This window comes from Chelonia mydas, chromosome 5 (assembly GCF_015237465.2).
Source record: "Chelonia mydas isolate rCheMyd1 chromosome 5, rCheMyd1.pri.v2, whole genome shotgun sequence".
In the NCBI taxonomy this organism is placed as follows: Eukaryota; Metazoa; Chordata; order Testudines; family Cheloniidae; genus Chelonia; species Chelonia mydas.
Window position 1 is genome coordinate 26,609,864 of NC_051245.2, and position 20,275 is coordinate 26,630,138.

The 20,275-nt window shown below is 43.5% G+C and overlaps 1 protein-coding gene across 2 annotated transcripts in view; it reads left to right on the plus strand.

Moving 5' to 3' along the window:
- Positions 1-20,275, plus strand: part of EGFLAM (EGF like, fibronectin type III and laminin G domains) — a 122,938-nt gene that overhangs the window by 65,613 nt on the left and 37,050 nt on the right. For both annotated transcript variants that reach the window (XM_007065732.4, XM_007065733.4), the window contains exons 8-13: positions 7,641-7,756; positions 8,029-8,371; positions 14,627-14,727; positions 15,741-15,841; positions 17,784-17,928; positions 19,972-20,161. In XM_007065732.4, coding sequence (XP_007065794.2) covers positions 7,641-7,756; positions 8,029-8,371; positions 14,627-14,727; positions 15,741-15,841; positions 17,784-17,928; positions 19,972-20,161 — 996 coding nt within the window. The remainder of the gene's footprint in view (positions 1-7,640; positions 7,757-8,028; positions 8,372-14,626; positions 14,728-15,740; positions 15,842-17,783; positions 17,929-19,971; positions 20,162-20,275) is intronic.

Genomic DNA, 20,275 nt, shown 5'->3' on the forward strand with positions numbered 1-20,275 from the left:
GATGTGTTTGTGGTTCTGCTCCTGCTCCTTATTGTGAGACAAATGTTTATGTAGTGGAGAAGGCTATCAGTGAGATGCTGGATGGAATTTGGGCAGAACTTTGTGACATGTCGAAGATGGCTGACATTGAAGGTGAATGACAATTCATTCAGCTCCTATGGCACAGATATGGTGAATGCTGGTGTTGCCCAGGGGTGGACCATTCTTCTGGTGCAGAAGAACCAGCACAGTGTGGTGGGATCACATTGAGTTGGAACCTGGGATGACCAGCAGTGGCTTCAGAACGTCTGAAAGAGGAAATAGACCTTCATTGAGCTGCATGAAGATCTTGCACCACACCTCTGCATTGCCAGAACTCTCAGTTCAGGGAAGTCATACAGGTGCAGAAGCAGGTGACTATAGCCCTGGGGAAGCTGTCAACACCAAACAGCTATAGGTCCACTACAAACCACTTTGGGATTGGAAACTCTACTGATGAGATCATGGTTGTGCAGGAGCCTCAAGTGTTTCCTGACACTGGGCTAGAGTTCATTCAGTGACCCCTGCTCCAGACTCTGAAATTTTCAGGTTCTTGCTGTTCTGGGTGAATTCGTGGAGGACAGTGTATTCTGACTACACACTGATTAGCATCTGGGTGTAGTGGGTGTGCCAGGGGGCTGCTCTGGAAGCAGGAGCTGTATTCACCTGTATGGATTAAAAGATTGATCTCTTTAGATTGGGTAGGGTCAGGCAGAAAAGGGCTCAGTGCATTATGGGAATGGGGGTGTGGAGGACTATTGAAACTCAAGACCTGGTACATGCCCCTTACCCCCCTCCACACTGCACACTGGCACGGGTACAGGGACATGCCACAGCCTGAAGCATGTACTTATCTACACCCCTCAGGCATGCTAGCTTTCTCGCCCTCTACTCCCCTTCAGACACATGCTTCTGGGGTTTAAGTGTGGACAATACGGGATTATGGTGGCACAACCATGCTCATGTACAGTTGCTAGTGTAGATGTAGCCTGAAATATCTTGATGAGATGGCATTTGTCCATATGACAACTTTTTATTGCAGTTAAATGCAGGTGGTTAAGTTCCTAATACATTTGGATTTCTTTTAACTTTAGCCTTCAGTTTGTATTTCCTAGGTTTGCAATATTTGTTTTGGGGATAATTACAATATTCTTATGATACTTCTTACCTGTAAAATACTAACAGGTACTTTAAGCGTTAATGCTAGTTTATCATATTTTTTGGTCTGCGAATATAAAATTAAATAAACTGTTTATATTATATAGTGACATGCATGCATGCGGTGGGCCAGATCCTGAGCGTTACTCCAAATGCATTTGAACATATGTGTTTCTGCTCTATTGGAGGCTAACATAGAAGGAGCACTCCACTCCCGCATGTATACCATGCATTCATGAAGCACCCTGATCTTCTATCTCATTTTCCTACTGTGTCACAAGCTGCTCTGATTGTTATTTATTTTTTAGAGTTCAGTAGTTCCTATACTGTGTAAGGCACTTTCCAAACCCCGAGGAAGACATGGACCCTGCTGAGAGAGTCACACCATCTGCCTACTTACCATGAAGTAAACAAGGCCTTGGACATTTAGGTGTTTCTGGGCCTGCTTTTGACAGATGTTGAACTCTTTACCCCTCCGTCCCTCACCCCCCAGCTCCCACAGAATTCAATAGTATCTCTGTGTTAGGCTGTCTGTGAGTTACAGTGCACAATCACCTTAGCAAAGCTGACCCAATGTTCATTGGAATCAATGGAAAGTTTTCATTGACATTAGTGAGCATTGGATCAGGTGCTTATATCATCCTAGCAATGTCTGTATTCCAAATACATGAAGTGAGGTGTAGCTCACGAAAGCTTATGCTCAAATAAATTGGTTAGTCTCTAAGGTGCCACAAGTACTCCTTTTCTTTTTGCAAATACAGACTAACACGGCTGTTACTCTGAAACCAAATACATTAGTTACATTTAATGGCAGTGTTTCAGCCAATGCAGGAAACTGTTGGAATTGCTTAATAAGAGAAGATTGTATTCTGAAGAGCTGATAACAGCGTCACATGAGGTGACAGACCTCCCAGAATCATTGCAAATAGAACATCTGGCCTTGATTACCTGCAGAGAGCTTATTCATTATGCTATAATAAAGTGTGGTTGGTTTTACGTTACAATTATCCACGTGCAGAGAGGGGACAAAGGGAGACGTTAACCATGGATTCTCCTTGAATCCTAACTATATCTTGGTTTTTGTATTGGAAAGAAATGATGTAATATTTTGTTAACTGTATGGTATATTTTTGTGTCTTTGTTCTGATTGTACAGCACCTAGCACAGGGGGGTCCTGGTCCATGACTGTGGCTCATAGTTGCTACAGTAACACAATAAATACATAAAAATATTACCTTAATGACAGATATAAAGATACTTCAGATATTTTTCATTGTATTTATTTTCCCAGTATATTAAAACACACTGTTTAGAGATGGCTCTGGGTGCATATACACTTTCTCAAAACCAACATATTTCAAATATCAAATGTAACAATTACAAAAATAATAAATTCTCCCACAGTATCAAATAAGCAACGTAGCCTCACCTGCCGCTCTTGTGCCCTTGCCCCCATGCTGCAGCCTGGGAAAACAGATGGAATTTTCACTATGGCCTGGAAGTCAACAGTCTTGGGCTTTATCATGCCAGCCGGGGAAGTGCATTCCACTCAGGGCTTTTCACTGCAAATATTTTGCCACCTGCCATCTAGGGCAAACATTTCAAAAGTGTCCACTAATTCTGGGTGCATCACTTTTTCAGGGACCAGCCTTCTCAAGCTGGCTACTTGCAAAACGAGTTACACCAAAAATCAGCTGCCCCTTTTGAAAAAGGGTGGCCCAGATATTTAAACCTGGAGTGTCTAGTCTGAACTCATCTGAGCTCATACACAGGGAAAGAGGCAATCTTTCAGGTAGTTAGGACCCAAGCCGTGACATGAATGTTTCATTTTAAAGGTAATAAATACACTTTCCATTCGTACAGAACCTTTTACCCAAAGATCTCTCAGTGTTTTACAAAGGTGGATTAGTATTATTGACCACATTATGTAGATAGGAAAAGTAAGCCAGTGTTGGGATCCAGGGTTTTCTCTAAGTGAATCATTGACAGGAATAGAATTCAGTTTCCTGATCATTAGACAAAGCTGCCTTCCAAATATTTTGATGTTAGAACTATGTGATCCTCTGAATTGAATAAGTTTGCGGCACCTACATTTAACAAAACTACTTTGAAGCACTTTGCAATCTAGTTCCTACATAATTCTGCTTGTGTTGGTCAATATGCCCGTGGCTACTAAATTGGCAATAACTGTTTGTGCTGATTCCTATTTATTTTGAAAAGGTTTCTTTGGTATAACTTAATCCCTGGTTATTTGGAGAGAGGCTGTTTTATGTCAATGACTCCCTGCAGGTTTTTCAATTAATTATGGGACAGGATTACAAGGCTGGTAGAGGGTCTTAGATGGGCTTCATCTCCTTGCACACCGGAGCACTGATGTAATGAAATATATAACACGTTTTTAGTCTCTATAGTCATTGTTTTGGTATTCACAAAGCACCACTTGGTTTAATCATTCCTGATTTGCCACCCATTATGTGGCAAGCTCTTTGCTAGAGCTATGCCGTGCTCCTAATAAATCAGCCAGCACATGATTTCTCTTTAAAATACTCCTCTTAACTTCTTTGTCTTCTGGTTATTTTATATTTGTGTTGCCTCATATGTGGGTATCATGTCATATCATATGATCCATGATGTGAACTGAAAACTCAGTGGGATAGAAGATGGTCTCATCTTGATGTTTGAGAATTCACCCCTGCAGATCTAGAGGCAGCAAGATAAGGCTATGCCTCCCAGTCTTTGTATTTGTGTTTACCACTGCTTTACCTGAGTCATGCACAGATCAACAGGTAGAGTACTAAGTTACTTGTGCCGGCTGTGACTGTCTGGCCTTCTGCTGAGCTTTTCCTTTCCATGTGGACCAAGCACCCACTTAAAGTTTTCCTTACAACGTTTGGTTGTTTTGAAAAACAAGTTTCTGTTCATTGTCAAGTTTGGGTCAAATCCTGCAGTTGTTTCAGGATCCCATGGATCAGCAGGAGATTTTCCTAAGAATTTGGCCCTGTATGAGTAGCAATAGAGGGTTGGGGTAGGGTAATCTTAGCCAAATGAGAGACCTGTAAGTACGGGGGCCCCTAAGATGCCCCTGCCCCCGTAATGCCAAACTTCCACATTCTCTCATTAAGTAAAACAGAAAACCAACCAGAAGAAGGGCCTTGAAGCAACATTTTTTCTTTTTTTTTTTTGACAGCCCTAATAAGCCATATCTTCTTTGCTCTTCTTCCCAGGCTTTACGTGCTATGTCTGCTCAATACATTAAAAAGCATGGGCAAGGTAAAATACTTCATCTCTTTTGTGCTTCACATTGACGTGGAACATTCTGATCCAAAACCCCAAAAAGATACACACTCTGCCCTCAGAATTGGGCATCTTTTCCAAGTCAGTGACCCTGACCCTCTGTTCTCATTGAAACTGGTGTCACTCAGGAATAATTCCATTGTGGTCAGTGGAGTTACACTAGTGCAAAACTAGCATGGAGTCAATACCATGCCCAGTGAGTATGTATCTGGAGGCCAAAGAGGGCTCTAACCTTTTCCCTATGTGTGATAGTAGGAAGGCGTCTGCTTTCTTTCTTTTCATTTTATTCCAAGTCAGCTTCTGCTATCCTTACTCAGCCAAAACTCCCATTAAAATCAGTGGAAATTTGCTTGAGAAAGGAGGGAGTGTCGCAGGATCTGCCCTTTTATGAATATTTCTTATGTAGTCTGCGACCTTTGAATTAGAAAAGGTATGGTACATGTGTTAGATATTTTGAATACAGTTTTGATCACATCCCAAGTCATGATTGGCACCATTGTTCCATGTTTCTCTCCGCCACTCTCCCCAGTTTTAGTACCTATCAACAAATGAGAGGAGTATTGACTGAACTGGATTGACTTTGAAACAGCTACAGACACACTAAATAAGTCCCTCTTTTAGAAAGGCAAGCTGTCCCTAGTGAAATTATAGATCTGACATAAAAGCAAATATATTCCAGTGGACTGAGATTGCCTAGATCCAGGGTGAGCGGATGAGAATACTGGCTAATCATATACTCAATTTCATTCAAACCATGCCCAGGTATAATGCAGATTTCACTTATAATGTTGCTGCTGTGGGTATTATTATTTCCTTAGTTTCTGTTGCACACTGATTCTTTTGCCGACACTCATTATGTCTCATAAAACATATTTTGCCAGTGGTATAAAGTGGGGAAGGAGGACAGCCAGCCAGTGATTTTACCTCTTTGTATGAGGTAAAAGCAGGGTGCCTACCTAACTATGGTTAAATTCTGTTCACCCTACTAATATGATTAACCCCACTGACTACTCACATGAGTACTGGGAGTAGAAGCTTTCACCAATATTTTTATAGTAGATACTTGTCTACTCCCACAATGAAAGTGGGATTGGGCCCAATATATACTTCTCTCTTTAACTATAGTAATCATCTGTTTCTGAATACATTCTGGGGGACAAATTCTACTGTCATTGACACCATTGTCAATACCATTATTTCAGTAATTTACATGGTGCAACGGAAAGGAGAATTTAGCCCTTTAACAAAAACCACATGAGTGTATTCTGAGTGTTTGCATGACTAGTTAACCTTGAACTTTTACCAAACTATTAGGAGCTGAGAGGCATATTATAAACTCAGCAGAGCTACATTTCTAAGATGTAACTCATTTACACTAAATACTTCCAGTTAATATAGGGCTGATGTAACATCTTATTTATAGATAGAAGATGGATTAAAAGCCTTGCACCTTTTCTACAATTATTTGGTCTGGAAACACAGGTGCCTCATTATCTCTGCCAGAATTGCTCCCTAATTATGGTGAGTCCTAATATAACAGCGTCTACCCATAAATAAAACTAGTACCTAGCATATCATGGTCTGCCTTTGGATTGGTAAAGTAGCAGCATGAATATATATCTGGTGAGCATATGTTTGATTTCATAAGTGTCTGCAGCCAGAGTTTCTGGGTTGTTGGTGCAGCGGCAGAAAGAGAGCACGCCACTTGTGCTAATCATTGTCTGCAAAAAGCTCTATGCTTGAACTGGCATTTCCCCCTCTGGACTTTAGGTCACTGAGATTCTTTTGCTGTTCCCACACTGCAAGAGGAGTTTGTTAGCCAGAACTAGATAAGTACAATCTACGTGATAATGCTGAATGCCTCAGCTCACACTGTGCCTACTGCAGGTCCTTTCAGTCGTGTTATTTTTGATCAATTCTATCACTTTGCTCAGTGGAGGAAGTTAAGGCCTCTGTGCTATAAAGTGGTTGGTTGGTTTTTTCATGTTGGCAGCTATCCCTGGTACTGTGCTCTCCTTCAGCAGGTGTTCTTTGGCTGGACAGGCTTTGTAATGTAAATTACTACCTCTAACTAGAGAGAGTACAGGTAGTCCTAAAACAAGCAAGCACATGCATTCAACCCACACAGAGACTTGGCAAAGCATGGATCAGCAGTGGTAGCTTAAATGGCCAATTAAGGACCTAGCATTATGGGGTGTGCTTACATTGAGAATACATGTAAAAATATCTTGGAACTGGTTGTTTTTGTCAGAAAATTATTTTGTGAAAAAAGCAAATTTATGAAAACACTACTGGTGCATTAGTTACTAAATCCCTAGTACTTTAAACCACTGTCAAAAATAATAAGATTTGTTTGTAATGCCTAATGTCTATCCTGTTAAACTTTGTTGGCCAGGATAACCTATTGTCATTGTTTGTCTAGTATTAGTGGTGGGCTTGAGGCTATAGAGTACATGCAAATAAAAAGAGTCTCTGACCTGAGATTGCACCATCGGAAATAATGGTCCTTAACCTATAGTCTGTATCACACTTCTGGTGGTGCACAGAGAGCTGGTTCCTCACATGGTGCTGGCTCACTTCATTTTCAGCTGCTAAATTGCACTTTAAAAAGCTAAAAATACATTAAAGGTGACATTTTCCAAAGTGGCCAAGTATGACCATTGCAGTCAATGGGAGCAGACTAAGGCCAAAGCTGAGTGCTATTGAAAATCTCACCCTGAATATCTTCCTGCTTTTACTTTTCCAGGTAAGCAGTTGTTGTAGTTAACACAGGAATAATATTCAATCACCAGAAGAGGAGGTAGTGGACCATGCACTTGCAAATGGGGGAGAATTTGTTCAATGAGACAATATAGCTATCAAAAATGGAGTCACACTGAAACTCTGGTCTAAAAAAATGATGTACAGAGCACAGAGTGCAGTAGGAAATCCAGAGGAGAGTGTCACTTCGTTTGCTTTATATTTAATTTCTGATGTATTAGCTCTACAGTATGCTTTCCATCTTGACACTGGCACATTTGCTGATTCTTTAAAACGAATGCCAACACCATCCTGGTTCTCATTGTTCTGAACAGATGAGTTAAGACCTGAACTTCTGTGCAGGAATTGATGGCTCTGGGTTGAAAAGAGAGAAAATATGTGAACTGAATATGCCAGCTTTGTCTTTACAGGTTCTGAGGAGTTAGGAAGTGGAAGCTATGGGCATCGGTATATCACAGGCACCATAGTCGGTGACGATGATGGATTTGATATTGATGATTCAGACTATGACATTTATATTGAAGAGGTAAATTCAAAGGTTCCAGTTTGGCATTTCAATTTGTATTTATTTTCTAGTCGTATTTTAGATAAAGGGACTTGATCCTGTTGGCATATTTAACTTTTAACCTTATGTGCGCAGGTAAAATAAAAGTGGCTTGTTTGTGTCTTTTTCTTCCTTTAGGATGAATTTGTTTCTTCAAATATATTTCTTAGGGGATGTACCTTTAATTTCCATGGAACATGTTTAATTTTAGCATGTGACTGTACTAAACTTAAGTTTCTTTTATCTTGCTTTAGCTCAAGCCACTTCCTGCTATCAAAGGAGGCAACAGGAAGTTTTTGGTTGAAACCAAGGTTGCTCCAGGGTCTAGTACAAGGCTCCTTTCCAGGCTAATTACAACCACCTCAGATCCTATTGCTTCCCCTGCAACAACTATGCGCCCTATCCCTACAACCACTGCTAGCACCACTACAGCTAAGGCAACCAGAAGGAACGGCATGGCCTCAGCAGTACGGCTGTTTGATCTGTCCTGTGATGAAACCATCTGCTCTGCCGACAGCTTTTGTGTCAATGATTATGATCGGGGCGGTTCTCGGTGTCATTGTAATCTGGGCAAAGGAGGAGAGACTTGCACAGAAGGTAGGTTTTGTGCAGTGGGTCAGGGCAATTATTCTCCAAGCACAACACAATTCTGTCCTTAGCAACTTGATGGATGGATGGGGTTCTTTTCCTAATTGGCTCCCACAGTTTGCCTCTGATGGAAACCAGTTTGGCAACTACTGATCCTTGCTCACCACTCCCAATAAGGCCGACAAACTTTTCCTGGTGGCCAGTCAGGATCAGGTCATCTGGGGTTCCTCCAGCTTCTGCAGGATGGCACGATGTTGGGGTCTGTCAGCTCTGATCTTGGGCTGTGTCCTGGAGTTAGGTTCCAAAGAACTTCCTTTTGGACCCCAGTTTATGTAGTTAAACTTGAGTGCTGCTTAGCTCTACCTTCACCAGTCATTGTAAACTAAAATACTACAAAACAGTGTTTTACACCAATCCTAGCCCATTATGAAACAATTCTTTAACCAATCAGACCCCACCATCGTAGCTGAATTAAATCTTGCAAAATTAGGTACACAACAGACAGGAACAATCAAAGAACCAGACAGAGACCATACAGATAATAAAGGAGGGACCATAAAGGCAAAACAATAAAGAAGTATTGATTTCACGATCACAACTGTTGATAAGTGATTCCTTGCCAGACAGAATGCTATCAAAGTTTTCTTTAAACATTTTAAGATCTGTTTCTTTATCTGGTGATGGTGGGTACTATTAGGACCAAAATGCCTTCTTCACAGCCCAGTATTTCATTGTTTTAATGTAATTTAGATTAAATGTGAGGATGTGACTTTCTGCTCTTTAGCTCACAGCGGCTGCTGTCCTAATGTGGCTGCAGAAAAAGGGCTCAGATCTTACACCATGTCTCATTTTCTCCTTCTGGAAAACAGTGATTGTCACAACCAGGTCCAGTCCTGCTCTTTAAGCTGACACCAGTCTGTGTGATAATATCCAGCTGCTGAATCCCAAGTACTACTAAGCTCCCTGGGTCTGGATAGTGAGAATCACTGTTCCTAGTTCTGGATTTCTTGGATGTACTCCATAGCAGGGGCATCAGAGCTTTCACAAAACCCCCTGAGGCCCCGCCACCCGGGGCCCTGCGCCCAGCCAAGCTGGAAGCCAGAGCAGGGCTGGGGAGCCCACCCCAAACCCAGGGCGGGGTGGAGGGCCAAAAGCAGTCCCCTGCCTGTGTTCCCACCCTCTGTGTCCCCTGCCCAGGGCAGGTGGAGGGACCCAGGCTCCCCACAGCTGCCCACATGGCTCTTCCTGACACGGCTCCAGCCAGGGGGAGGTGGAGGCTTCAGAGCTGCAGCCCGGCCATGATAAGAGTTGCATGGGCAGTTGTGGGGAGCCATGGTGGACCCTCCACCTGCCCACGGTGAAGGGGGCCTGAGAAACCCCCAGCCCATGTCTCTACCCCCTGGGCCCCCCCATCCAGGGCAGGTGGACGGTCTGCGGCTGCCCTGCCTGCATGGCTCTTACCATGGACAGGCTGTGGCTCCGAGGAAACCCCCCCCCCCACCTTCAGCTGGAGCCAGGTCGGGGAGAGCCACATGGGCAGCTGTGAGGAGCCAGCATGGAGTCGCGGACCCACCACCTGCCCTGGACTGAGAGATCCAGGGGGTAGGGACACATGCGAGAGACCCAGGGGGCAGGGACATGGGCTGGGGGCTGCTCTCATCCCCCACACACACACACCATGGGCAGGTGGAGGGTCTTCATGGCTCCCTGGCTGGGTTCCACACTGGTCTGGTCGGGGGTTGGGGCCTTGTGGGGAGGGGGAGAGGAAGGGGACAGGGTCTGCCCCAGCAAAAAGTGGATGGGCCAGGCCTGTCCACTTTCAAAAAGTAGGAGGGCCATGCCTCTCCTCCCCCTCCCAGTTCCAGCACCACTGCTCTCTAGTGCAGACCCCATGCTGATACTCTTCTTGGACAATGGATCCCTGCAATCTGGTCACCTAGACCCTGGCACCAATGCCACAAGTCTCCTGAGCCCTTGCTTACTTAGACACTTTTCCCCTCAGTGACCACCTGGCTGTGGGAGCTCTGGTTTCAAAGGAACAACATAGCAGTAAAGCAAGGACACCCAGGATTAGCAAAGGAATTTCTTACACACACAATTTAAAAAACATGAGAGATACAGATCTACGGAAAACAGTAAACCCCTGGATGCAGTCCCTTCAGTGTGTGCTCACCTCCTTTTGTAAGTCTCTTTAGGGGGACAAAATCCTTCCTGTCTCTACTTTATCCCGCTGGGCTTCCGTTCCTGAAAATGAAATGGCTTCCTTGGCTTAGAAAGCGGCTATCTAAACTCCTGAGGGGGACCAAGGCATCCATGTGCCAACTGAACATGAAGTCCAGGGAGGTGTGCTGCCTGCTTGGAGCCTGCATCTTAGACATTATGGAAAGGTGTGGCTCATCTGTCCCTTTGACCACTACCTCATGCTGCTTATCCACATGGGAACTAGTGATACTGCCAGGTGTGGCTCTGAGCAGATCAGCAGTGACTGTGGCATGTAGGGACAAAATCAGAAAGGCTAAGCCACCAAATGAGTTACACCTAGCAAGGGACATAGAAGGTAATAGGAAGAGGTTCTTTAAATACATTAGGAACAAGAGCAAGATGAAGGAAAGTATAATTTCTCTACTTAATGGGGAAGGTGAGCTAATAATAGATGACATCAAAAAAGCTCAGTTCTTTAATGCCTATTTTGCTTCAGTCTTCACTAAAAAGGTTAATGGTGATTAGATACTTAACCCAGTTAATATTAAAGAAAAAGGGGAAGGAAGACAACCAAAACAGGGAAAGAACAGGTTAAAGAATATTTCGACACGTTGGATTTGTTCATGTCAGTAGGGCCTGATGAAATTCATCCTAAAGTGCTTAAGGAGCTAGCTGAAGCAATCTCAGAACCATTAGCAACTATCTTTGAGAATTCATGGTGGAAGAGTGAGGTCCCAGAGGACTTGAGAATGGCAAACATAATACCTATCCTTAAAAGAGGGAACAAAGAGGATCTGGGAAACTACAGACCAGTCAGCCTAACTTCTGGAACAAATTATTAAACAATCAGTTTGTAAGCACTTAGAGGATAATAGGGGTTATAAGAAATAGCCAGCATGGATTTGTCTTACAAAAGGAGGTGAGCACACACTGAAGGGACTGCATCCAGGGGTTTACATCATACCAAACCAACCTAATTTCCTTCTTTGGCAGAGTTACTGGCCTAGTGCATAAGCAGGAAGCAATAGACATGATATATCTTGATTTTAGTAAGGATTTTTACACAGTTGAACATAGCATTTGGCATTCTCATAAGCAAACTAGAGAAATGTGGTCTAGATGAATTACTAAAATGAGTACTAAGATGAATTACTAAGGTGAGTGCACAACTGGTTGAAAGACTGGTTGAAAGACTGTACTCAAAGAGTAGCTGTCAATGGTTCATTATCACACTGGGAGGGCATATCTAATGGGGACCACAGAGATGACTCCTGGGTCTGGTACTATTCAATATTTTCATTAAGACTTGCATAGGCACCGACTTCTTCTGGCGCCGATGGGTGCTCAACCCCCCTCTATCCCCGGCCCTGCCCTGACTCCAACCCCTTCCCCAAAGTCCCTGCCCGAACTCTGCCCCCTCCCTGCCCCTATTCAACTCCTTCCCCAAATCTCCACTCCAGCTCCACCTCTTCCCCGCTTCATCCCCTGAGAGTGCCATGTTCCCACTCCTACCCCCTCCCTCCCAGAGCTTGCTACACCTGTTTGGTGCCGGCAAGTGCTGGGAGGGAGGAAGGAGCAGAGACGTGGCATTCTCAGAGCAGGAGGCAGAGGAGGAGATGAGGTGCGGGGGTGGGGTAGCCGTATCTGTCCCAGGATATCAGAGAGACAAGCTGGGTGAGGTAATATCTTTTATTGGACAAACTTCTGTTGGTGAGAGAGACAAGCTTTCAAGCTTACACAGAACTCTTTTTTCAGGTCTGGGAAATGTACTCAGAATGTCACAGTGAGATACAGATTGTTTAGCATAAGCAATTAACAAATATTTCAAGAGACCATTCGAAGTGAAGTGGCCCAATAACACTCCTCCAGTCATAGGGGGGAAGGAAAAATCACCATATCACCTGAGAGTGAACACTGTTCACAAAGTGATCATTCTATATCTGACTTATCAGCATGGTCGGGAGGTGGGGTATCTTGTGGTGAGCAGAGGAGTGAGGAGGGACCAGGCGGGCGGGTGAGGAAGCAAGCGGCGGGCAGGTGGGGGATCAGGTGGTGAGCACGGGGGGTCTTGCAATGGGCTGGCAGGGCGAAGAGGGACTCGGTGAGTGGCGGTGCCAAGCGGGGAGGGGGCAGGGCCTGGGGCGGAATGGAGGCGGGGCCTTGGAGGAGTGTGGGCAGGGCTGCAGGTAGAAGAGGTGGGACAGGGGGCTAGCCTCCCCCATGGGAAGCTTCACCTGCTGCCCATGCCTATCAGATATCATCCTCAAAGGACACCTGCACAACATTTTCAAAAGACGAACCAGGGAGCTTAAATTCATAACTTTGCTAGACATTAAAAATCATGGAATGAATAGAGACAGTGGATTTATGGCATATAACAACAATCTATAACGTGCTAATAATCCCCCCACCACTGCCTTTCCCCTACACACACTTTTCCCCCTCTGATTGGAGGGGTGCTAATGGAATGGTCCCTTGAAATAAGTGTTAACTATGTATGCTAAACAATCTGTTAAACCTCCTATTTAGCTGTAACTCTCCTGAGTACATTTCCCAGACCTGAAGTAGAGCTCTGTATAAGCTTGAAAGCTTGTCTCTCTCACCAATAGAAGTTGGTCCAATAAAGATATTACCTCACCCAGCTTGTCTCTCTAAAGAAGAGGTCCCCAGACTGTGAGGCACCCCCCTGCGCAGAGGAACATTCGGGGCGGGGGGTGGGTTGGACCGAGACCAGCTCCCCTTGCAGGCAGGGAGGGAGTGCCACCCAGCCCCGTGCGGCACCTGGCTCCGCCCAGAGCCCCAGCTCCTGGCTCCGTGCCTGGCCCCTCCTCCAGCTTTAACCCCCAACCATGGCCCTGCCTCAGCTACACACCCAGCCTCAGCCCCTCGTTGTGTCTTCATTCCCTGCCCCAGCTCTGCTCCCAGCCCTTCCCCCAGCTGCAGGCCCAGCCTTGGCCTCCTTACCTCTGTCCATGTCCCTGTCCCATCCCCCCCAACCTGGGAGCCATGACCCCACTCCCAGCCCTGGCTCCAGAGGTGTGGGGGGGCTCAGACAGGGGTAAGGGGGGTGTGACCCTGAAAAGTTTGGGGACCACTGCGCTAAAGGTCTGTTAGCATCAGTCTAAGATTTATTTTGTTTCTTTGTATTACAGCTGTAAAAGTAACTGTACTTGTGTACAAATGGAAAGGCAAAATCACCCCGAAAACAAGTAATAGAGAAAGGTTAGACCCTTCATCCTTCCTACTTCATTAGGTTTATATCTGATTCAGAGATAATAGTCACATCCTGAGCTGTGGCTGAGGAGTCCTTGATGCTCCTCAGGACCAGAACATGCAAAGGTGTCTTTAAGCCATCTTTGTGCTCTTCCCAATCATGGGGCTGTCCTGTGCTGGGCTGACATAAGCTAGAGAAGCATGAGGGCTGATACGCCAGCTGTCAACAGCCCTAAGGGACCATTATAGCAGCCAATGATTGCCAGGGTATAGGCTGCCCCGGCCATACACTGTAAGCTGGCCACAGAGAGGAGGTGATAATGTGGAAGCTGTTATACCTGCTCTAAGCCACCTAAGGATTCTCTGGCGGCTAAGTACATCAGCTTTAGAGCAGCTTTGCACTACAAAGCTGACCTAATGCAGCCTGGAATCTGACTCAATGTGTCTTTCCCACATATGTTCTCTTCCCTGAGGAAAAAATTGCCTTGCTGTCTCTGTGTTAAACATTTTCTTAAATCAAGATGAATCACCAAGGACCCAATTCTGCTTTCAGTTACATCAGTGAAAACCTAGTGATGCCACTGATGAAACTGTTGAGCAGAATTTTCCCATGAGTGTGCTGTTTCTGTGCAAGTTCAGCAGATCCTTTGGAAGAAGGGAATTAGCTCTGAAAGGTAGGAGGAGGAGAAAGCTGTAGGTTAACTGATTGTTGACTGTTGTTGACTAATAGTTGTCTCTGGAGGAACTCTGTCTTGTTTTTTTGCCTGATGTTATCTAGTGCTAAATGTGTGTATCCATTTTATATTTGAACACATTGCTAAACAATGTGCTCTTATCTTTGCCTTTCAGATATTATTATCCAGTATCCTCAGTTATATGGATACTCATACATCACCTTTGAACCGCTGAAAAATTCCTATCAGACATTCCAAATTACTCTTGAATTCCGGGTAAGTTTAAACAGTCCAAAACTCACAAAGCATTTTTAAATGTTATTCACTTCCATTAGTGTAAGGAAGGAACAATAGAAGAGTGAGTAGCTTGAAAAGCCTAGGCTGCAAGCTAGATATTGCAGTGAGTTAATCCGTAGCCTTTACCTTTGGAAAACTGGGTTTACGTCGCACAAGAGAAAATAAATGTGATAGTCTCTGCCGAGATTCGTCCATACTCCTGGTATTTGTCCATACTCCTTTTTCTTAGGGAAGGTCCTGGAAATGGCAGTGTTGAGGGATTGCAGGTTAGCACGCACTTACTGTGACAGAGCTATACGAGTGAACTTTAGACTGCATTATGTTTAGAATTTTTGTAAATGTCTATCTGTTCAGCAGTGGCACACCTATAAACTAATTAAGTACCTCTGAACTTCCTGTTTCATAGATAAGTAGATGTCCCTCATGCTTTACAGCATACACTGGTCATCTTCAGAGATGAGGAAGTTATTTTTTCCTTCTTCCACCAGGCGTAATATCACTATGATTATTTTCTTCCTCTGAAACACTAGATACTGGACTAGTTAGATCAATGGTCTGATCTGATCTGAAAGTGTAATTTCTTTGTTCACTTGCATTCATGCTATTTATTACAGACACAGCTGATAGCCTGTGATTAAGGTTGCCCAACACTTTCCATGAATAAATCAGAGTTTGTATACCTGCTCCTTTGCAATAGGACAAAGTCAGTATACATAGAACAGGTGGCCTAAAATCGGAACCAATTTCCAATAAAACCCTAATAGGGGATGCCCATCAAATATAGGGTTTGGAATTGAACCACTTCTAATTTTGACTCTGCAAGAAAAAATTCCATCCAACAATGGTGTTTCAAAACCAATATCACTACCCCCTGTTTTTCCCCCTCTCTGAGAAAACAGTTCCTGGTTCCTGCACTCTTACTTCCATTAGTGCATTTACTTTATAGCCAGGAGGTGGAGACTGACTTTTGCATGTTGATACTGTGATCACAGGCTGAAGCGGAGGATGGTTTGCTGCTGTACTGTGGAGAGAATGAGCATGGTCGTGGTGATTTTATGTCACTGGCGATAATCCGACGCAACATCCAGTTCAGGTAATGGATCTACTGCCCTTCCATGCGTGAGCTCCTCACCCACTCCAGTCCTTGTGTGCAGTGAAAAGGGGCCCTTAAATGTTCTGCAACCAGCAAGCAGAGGATTCCCCCAGCTCAGGCACTGGGGAAGTCAGCCACATCTGGGGAAGGCTGCCCCCTGAGGATTCCTTCACAAAGTGAACATTATTATTTCTTAGCAAGGTCAGAAATGCCTGCAGTCCACTAGCACTATGCTAGCGCTGTAGCTAGGTGTATACAGTTAGTAACTTTGCTTCATAAATAAGGGAACCCCAAGAAAGTTTTCAGAACAAAGGAGATGCACCTAACCCAGGTGTCTAGTAGTAGTACAATGCATTACTCTGCAGGAATCAAGTTTGGGGCTGGAACTTGGTCCCACATCACCGATCTGGTCGGAGCTTGAGGAGCTTTAATGGAAATGGAGAAAAAGAGTCTCACATTGCTCTAGTGACTGTATCTTAAAGGATATCTGGAGAGACTTCCATCTGGCACTTATTAACCGGAATGGTGATTGCTATAAAGATGGGGTGGAAACAAAAGGGAATGATGTGTCCTAACCCTATTTCTGGTCTATCTCAACCTGACCCATATAGTGGAGACAAAGGAAAGAAAATAGCATGCTTTGTGCACGTTCAGCTTTGCTGCTATTGAGGTCTCCTTGTCAGTCAGTACCAAACATTCTGAGTTTCATATAGAATCCCAGTATTATTGCTTTAGCTCCAGCTCTCACCAAGGATTTAGGAAAATTCCCAAGAGAAATTACTGTGATAGCAGCAACTCAAATTCTAATACGCTGCATCTTGAAACCATTTCAGAAAGTTGGCAGGCTTTGCCATATACTTCGTATTGCCAGAGGATGTAAAGTCTCCTACATGGAAGAAGGAAACAGATTAAAGAAAGTTTAAAATTTGAAAAGATATTTTATCTGCTCTAAAATAGACCAGCTATAGATCAGTTGTCTGAGTGTTTTTATATCGCTCTTTAATGTAAAAGGAGAAACAGAGAGGCTCTGAGAAGAGAAGGCACCTTCTTTAGTCAAAAAACAAGATTAGGTTGTGTCAAGGTTCCTCCCCCACTCTGAACTCTAGGGTACAGATGTGGGGACCTGCATGAAAACCTCCTAAGCTTATTTTTACCAGCTTAGGTTAAAACTTCCCCAAGGTACAAATTAATTTTATCCTTTGTCCTTGGAATATCCACTGCCACCACCAAACTCTAACTGGGTTTACTGGGAAACATAGTTTGGACACGTCTTTCCCCCCAAAATCCTCCCAACCCTTGCACCCCACTTCCTGGGAAAGGTTTGGTAAAAATCCTCACCAATTTGCATAGGTGACCACAGACCCAAACCCTTGGATCTGAGAACAATGAAAAAGCATTCAGTTTTCTTACAAGAAGACTTTTAATAGAAATAGAAGTAGATAGAAGTAAAGGAATCACCCCTGTAAAATCCGGATGGTAAATACCTTACAGGGTAATTAGATTCAAAACATAGAGAATCCCTCTAGGCAAAACCTTAAGTTACAAAAAAGACACACAGACAGAAATAGTCATTCTATTCAGCACAATTCTTTTCTCAGCCATTTAAAGAAATCATAATCTAACAGATACCTAGCTAGATTACTTACTAAAGTTCTAAGACTCCATTCCTGGTCTATCCCCAGCAAAAGCAGCATATAGACAGACACAGACCCTTTGTTTCTCTCGCTCCTCCCAGCTTTTGAAAGTATCTTGTCTCCTCATTGGTCATTTTGGTCAGGTGCCAGCGAGGTTACCTTTAGCTTCTTAACCCTTTACAGGTGAGAGGATTTTTCCTCTGGCCAGGAGGGATTTTAAAGGGGTTTACCCTTCCCTTTATATTTATGACAGGTTGGTTGTTTAATGAAAAATTGTCACTTTTGTGCTCCTTGTCTGTCTCTTGCAGGTTCAATTGTGGGACTGGAGTTGCAGTCATTATGAGTGAAAGCAAAATCAAACTGGGCAACTGGCACAGTGTCACTGTGTTCAGAGATGGACTGAATGGCTGGCTCCGGCTGGATAACGACACACCAGTCACAGGTAAATCTCAGGTAAGTAATCATGTTCCTAATGTTCAGCTTTGGTTCTCTGCAGACTGACGGCATTTCTTCCTAACAGGGAGTGTGTTGCAATAGATCAGATTAAATGTGTGTGTCTTTATTAGGGATGGGACAGTTGCATGAATGAGAATCAATTTGAATATGTAAAAAGGCTTGGTTTCCTCACTGCACTTTCCCATTGTCCAGCAATTCTCCAGCCACCATCCCTAGCCCCAGATGCGTTCTCCTTTCCAATATCTAGCAGAGCATACTGTTGTTCTCCCCAATTCCTTGCCTTGCCTCCTATATCTGCTCCCCACTGCTGCCTAGTCCAGATTAAAAAAATACCTCTCTCTCTCACGCATGCACACATCACACCACACCCCCCAGGCCTGGTCTATCCTTAAAAGTTAGGTTGACATAGCCACAGTGCTCAGTTGTGTGAAAAATTCCCACTCTGAGCACCATAGATAAACCAATTAACCACCAGTGTTGATGCAACGAGGTTGATGGAAGAATTCTTCCGTCAACCTAGCTACTGCTGCTTGGAGAAGTGGATTACCTACAGTGACAGAATAACTCCTTCCGTCACTATCGGAAGAGTCTGTGCTATAGCACTACCATGACACAGCTGCAGCACCATAACTATGTAGCACCCGTAGTGCAGACAGAGCCCCAGAGACATATACAAATGCGCATGTATAATGACACAAGGGCTTCAAAGACAAAAGAGCTCAATAATATTTTCATTAAATAAAAATTAAAAATAGAGATGGTGGAAAACTGTAGAAACACTGGTTCACTGTAAAAGGAAAATACTAAAATATCTAAGAATGAACTGAAAAGAAAAACAAAGAAAAATAAAAGTAATAATAGGCTATGAACAGTTGTTATGCAGTTAGAGACACAGTGCCAGAATCTGCCCTGAGTGAGGCCTCTTTTAACTCCAATGATTTCATGTGGCACAGCCAAGATAAATATTATAAACGAAGATACCTTGACTTGATCCCCTGTTACCTGAGGAGAGAACAGAAGAAAAATAATTAGTGGACAATTGCCAATAACTCAGCTCCTGTTACTTCTACTACCCCCAGGGCAACCACTACTAGCCTCCTCCGCCACCCCTGAAAATGAAATGGTTTTGATTTGGCTCTAGAGGTTATATCAGTAGATTTGGCTTTAGACATTTATTTACAAACTCTAAAGATAGTATTTAAAATAAAACACCCAAAGGCACTGGCTAAACTTAAAAGTTGTGCACTTTAACTATGCTGGCATAGTTAAAGCAGTGAACCCTCTGCCTAAGTGTAGCACAATTATACTGGTTATACAAGTGCTTATGCCAGTATAATTTATTCTGATAGGGGAACCAAAATAAGATGTACTGGTGTAAAGCACCTTATCCTGGCATAACTGCATCTGCAGTAGGGCTCTTACTGACAAAACTATGACATCCAAAAAAAAATCACACGCCTTTCCGACATAGATATGCCGGTAAAACTTTAAGTTGAGTCCTGGCCTAAAGAAATCAAAAGATGTAGAATAAATTTAGCCCTGGCATAAATGGGTATAATTCCACTGAAATGTGTCCTGTTAACATAGGGCTTAATTTATTATTATTTATTTATTTAATGCTCACACTTTGCTCAGTGCTGTCCAAGACACAAATATTAAGTTACTTTGGACCCCACAGAGCCTACAAATGAAAACACAAACATAGGACAACAACTTATACTGGGAAGCACAAAGGAAGGACAGACATGCCCTCATAATAAAATGAGTCGTTAATTTTGTTTACATTAGTAGATTCAAAGCATCCCAAGATAAGAAATAGGCATAAAAGTAAATGTTTAGGGTGCTGATATTTTAGGAGGAGGAATGAGTGGGAGAGAATTACTAATGGACAACGCAGTTTTCCTCAAAGGCATCTTTTTCTTCATTGAGGGGAAAAAAACTGATCATGACTGTATGGCTTAATTACCTTGCCTTCATTAGTCTATCATAGAATATAACGTGTTATTTAACATAGTTAAACAGCTTTGTTTTACCTTGTAGGGCCAATATAGTAAAATTACCTTCCGGACTCCTTTCTATCTTGGTGGTGCTCCTAGTACATACTGGTTGATCAGAGCAGCAGGAACCAACCGTGGCTTTCAGGGCTGCGTTCAGTCACTCATTGTCAATGGGAAGATAGTTGATATGAGACCCTGGCCACTAGGGAAGGCTTTAAGCGGTGCTGACGTAGGTAAGTGCAATGTTATGGGGTCCTTTATCAATGTTAAACAAGAACAATAGTGTTATTTTCTACCAATTGAAAAATGAAACAGTTGTGTTCAGAGTTTGGTTGTGGAGAGTGGGG